The sequence below is a fragment of the Frankliniella occidentalis genome, unplaced genomic scaffold, assembly GCF_000697945.3.
Source record: "Frankliniella occidentalis isolate FOCC.00 unplaced genomic scaffold, Focc_3.1 Scaffold271, whole genome shotgun sequence".
In the NCBI taxonomy this organism is placed as follows: domain Eukaryota; kingdom Metazoa; phylum Arthropoda; class Insecta; order Thysanoptera; family Thripidae; genus Frankliniella; species Frankliniella occidentalis.
The window spans coordinates 9488-11778 of record NW_026267397.1 but is presented as its reverse complement, the minus strand read 5'-3'; the positions used below and the strand labels follow the sequence as shown (position 1 = coordinate 11778).

Sequence of the window (2291 nt, the reverse complement as noted above, 5' to 3'; positions counted from 1 at the left end):
GTCTGAACGACACTATCTAAAGAACACGCCAAGGTAGACCATGGTGTGGACATCCCACCTGCGCATGGTTGAGTCGTTGTCCATGGTCAACCGAGTGCAGAGTATCATGGCTGGGGAGGTGGGCATGGGTGATCACCATGGTCTAGGCAATGTCCATGATTAAAATCTTGGTTTTCCATGGTCAAAATCTCAATTTGACCATGACAATCATGGTTTTTTTACCCTGGGAACCTAGCCTGGGTCTGTTTTACTCTACTTTTTTGGAAGAGTGGAAAGCATGAATTCAGACAAAAAACAACAGAAAAAAATGGGACTTTAAACCTTGTAACCATGTTAAAATCCACACCGTCTGAACTACAAAAAATTACCGGATGTCGTCTTCGTTGTTAACTTCAGGCTCAGGCTCCGTGTTTTCAGACATTTCTTGTGCCACTTCCTGAAGGAGGTCGGCGTTTGCGTGGAGGAAAACTATGTCGCCCACGCGGCTGCCGGCCAGTGGAAATCACTGTGGACGCAATGTATACCTCAGAGCGGATAACAGCCTCTCCACTGAAACTTGGGTGGCGGGGATAGCGAGGACAATGAGTGCCACCTCGTACAGCTCTGTCCATATTAGCTTCTTGCTCTCCCAGAATTTGAGCACATCTGATTTGACGCGCAGAGATTTCACTTTGTCGTATTCCTCCAGCATAGCCCGAATCTTTGCGCGTCCACTGATGGTTGGAGGAGGTTCGGCGACTTGTCCACGACCACGCCTGAGCCTGCTCGGTCCTGCTCCTGCTCGGCTGGCTGCTGCTATGGCTGCTGCGCGCTCCTTGTTCTTCTGGGCACGAAAGGACTGGAAGGGATTTTCATTACTCTCGTTGTCCCCTTCCTCCTGCACGGTCACTTCAGGCTCCACTTGTACTCCGCGACCTCTCTGAACCTTCTCCCACAGGGTGACCAGGTACTCCTTCGCCTGCTCGGTCTGCTCCTGCGAGAGGAGCGAGAAGAACCGCGGGTCGCCAAACACCGATGCATTGAAGGCAGGGTAATCAAAGAGGGATGAGAGTATCTCACCCCTCGCCCCGTTCCTGTACTGATGACATACTGATGACATAGGTAATCAAAGAGGGATGAGAGTATCTCACCCCTCGCCCCGTTCCTGTACTGTCCTGCCTTTGATTTTGCTTCCATGGCCTTGAGAAGTTCTTTGGAGAGTGCTGTATGACTGGCTCGGACTGGCCTCTGCAACTCTATCACTGCTTCCGTCCAGATGGCCAGCAGCTGACCGAGGGTCAGGTCCTTGGCTTGGAGTCTCACGGTGGCGGTGTAGACAGGAAGGAGGTCGGCGAGAAGGCCATCGACGATGTCCAACTGAGAGACAACTCCGTTCTCTCCTCGCTGCTGACATCCATCGTTGACTCGAAGAAGTGGCGCAGCACGACACTCTTCAGCATGTAGTACGTGGATCCCCATCTAGTGACAACGTCCAGCTGAGGAAGGGTCTTGTCCACGGCCTGCAGCTGTCTGACGCTGGTCGGCGTGAGCAGGACTTTGGCGAGGGCCCTTACATCGGTGATGGTCGTTTTCAGTTGAGCGTCCTTCTTCAGAGCCTCGTCGATGGCAAGTTGAAGAGTGTCAGCAGCGCACCGGACACTCTGGACGCTGTCCCCTCGGTGCCTATCTCGATGTGCAACCAGGCATCGTCCTGGGTGCCATCACCATCCAACTCCTGCAGGTCCTGCTGAAGTTCGCCGCTGACGTTCAGTAGTCCGCCCGCCAACAAATAGTTGGCTCCGTTGTCCGACGTCACGGAGATAACATTCTTCGCCGGGACGTCGTACTTCCGGAGGATCTTATGGAGGACAGCCTTGAGGTTTTCCGCTGAAGAGCGAACGTGCAGCTCCTCGACGGCTAACGTACGAACCTTGGTCTCGTTATCCTTGATATACTGCACGTTAACCCCGATGAAGTGCCGGTGACGCTTACTGCAGCCATCCACTTGCATAGACATTAATCTACCTTCCATTTCAGCCGCCATTTTCTGGCGTACCCGAGTGGCCAATCCAGAATTTTTTCCAGGAGTGAGGTTCGCACTGATGGTTGGCCTAAAATAGAAATGAGGGCCAAAACGTAAAGATATTGATTTTTCATAATTCTAAAATAAGCCAATTGAATCATTGCCACGCTATCCACTTCCCCCTCCCCTCCCCCCCTCAGTCTACTCCAGGCCGTCGGGTCGGCCGGGCGCGCTCGCCGCACCGCCGCATGCCTCGACCCGCTCGGAATCTTTGTTTTTCTCGTGGAAA

General features: G+C 53.2%; 1 protein-coding gene across 1 annotated transcript in view; it reads right to left on the bottom strand.

Annotated features, from left to right (window-relative positions):
* Window positions 1–1259: 1259 nt before the first annotated feature.
* Window positions 1260–2291, bottom strand: part of LOC127750848 (uncharacterized) — a 1497-nt gene continuing 465 nt past the window's right edge. Inside the window, exon 2 of the mRNA XM_052273442.1 lies at window positions 1260–2090. Within this exon, the coding sequence (XP_052129402.1) occupies window positions 1589–2090 (502 nt within the window). The 3' untranslated portion in view covers window positions 1260–1588. The remainder of the gene's footprint in view (window positions 2091–2291) is intronic.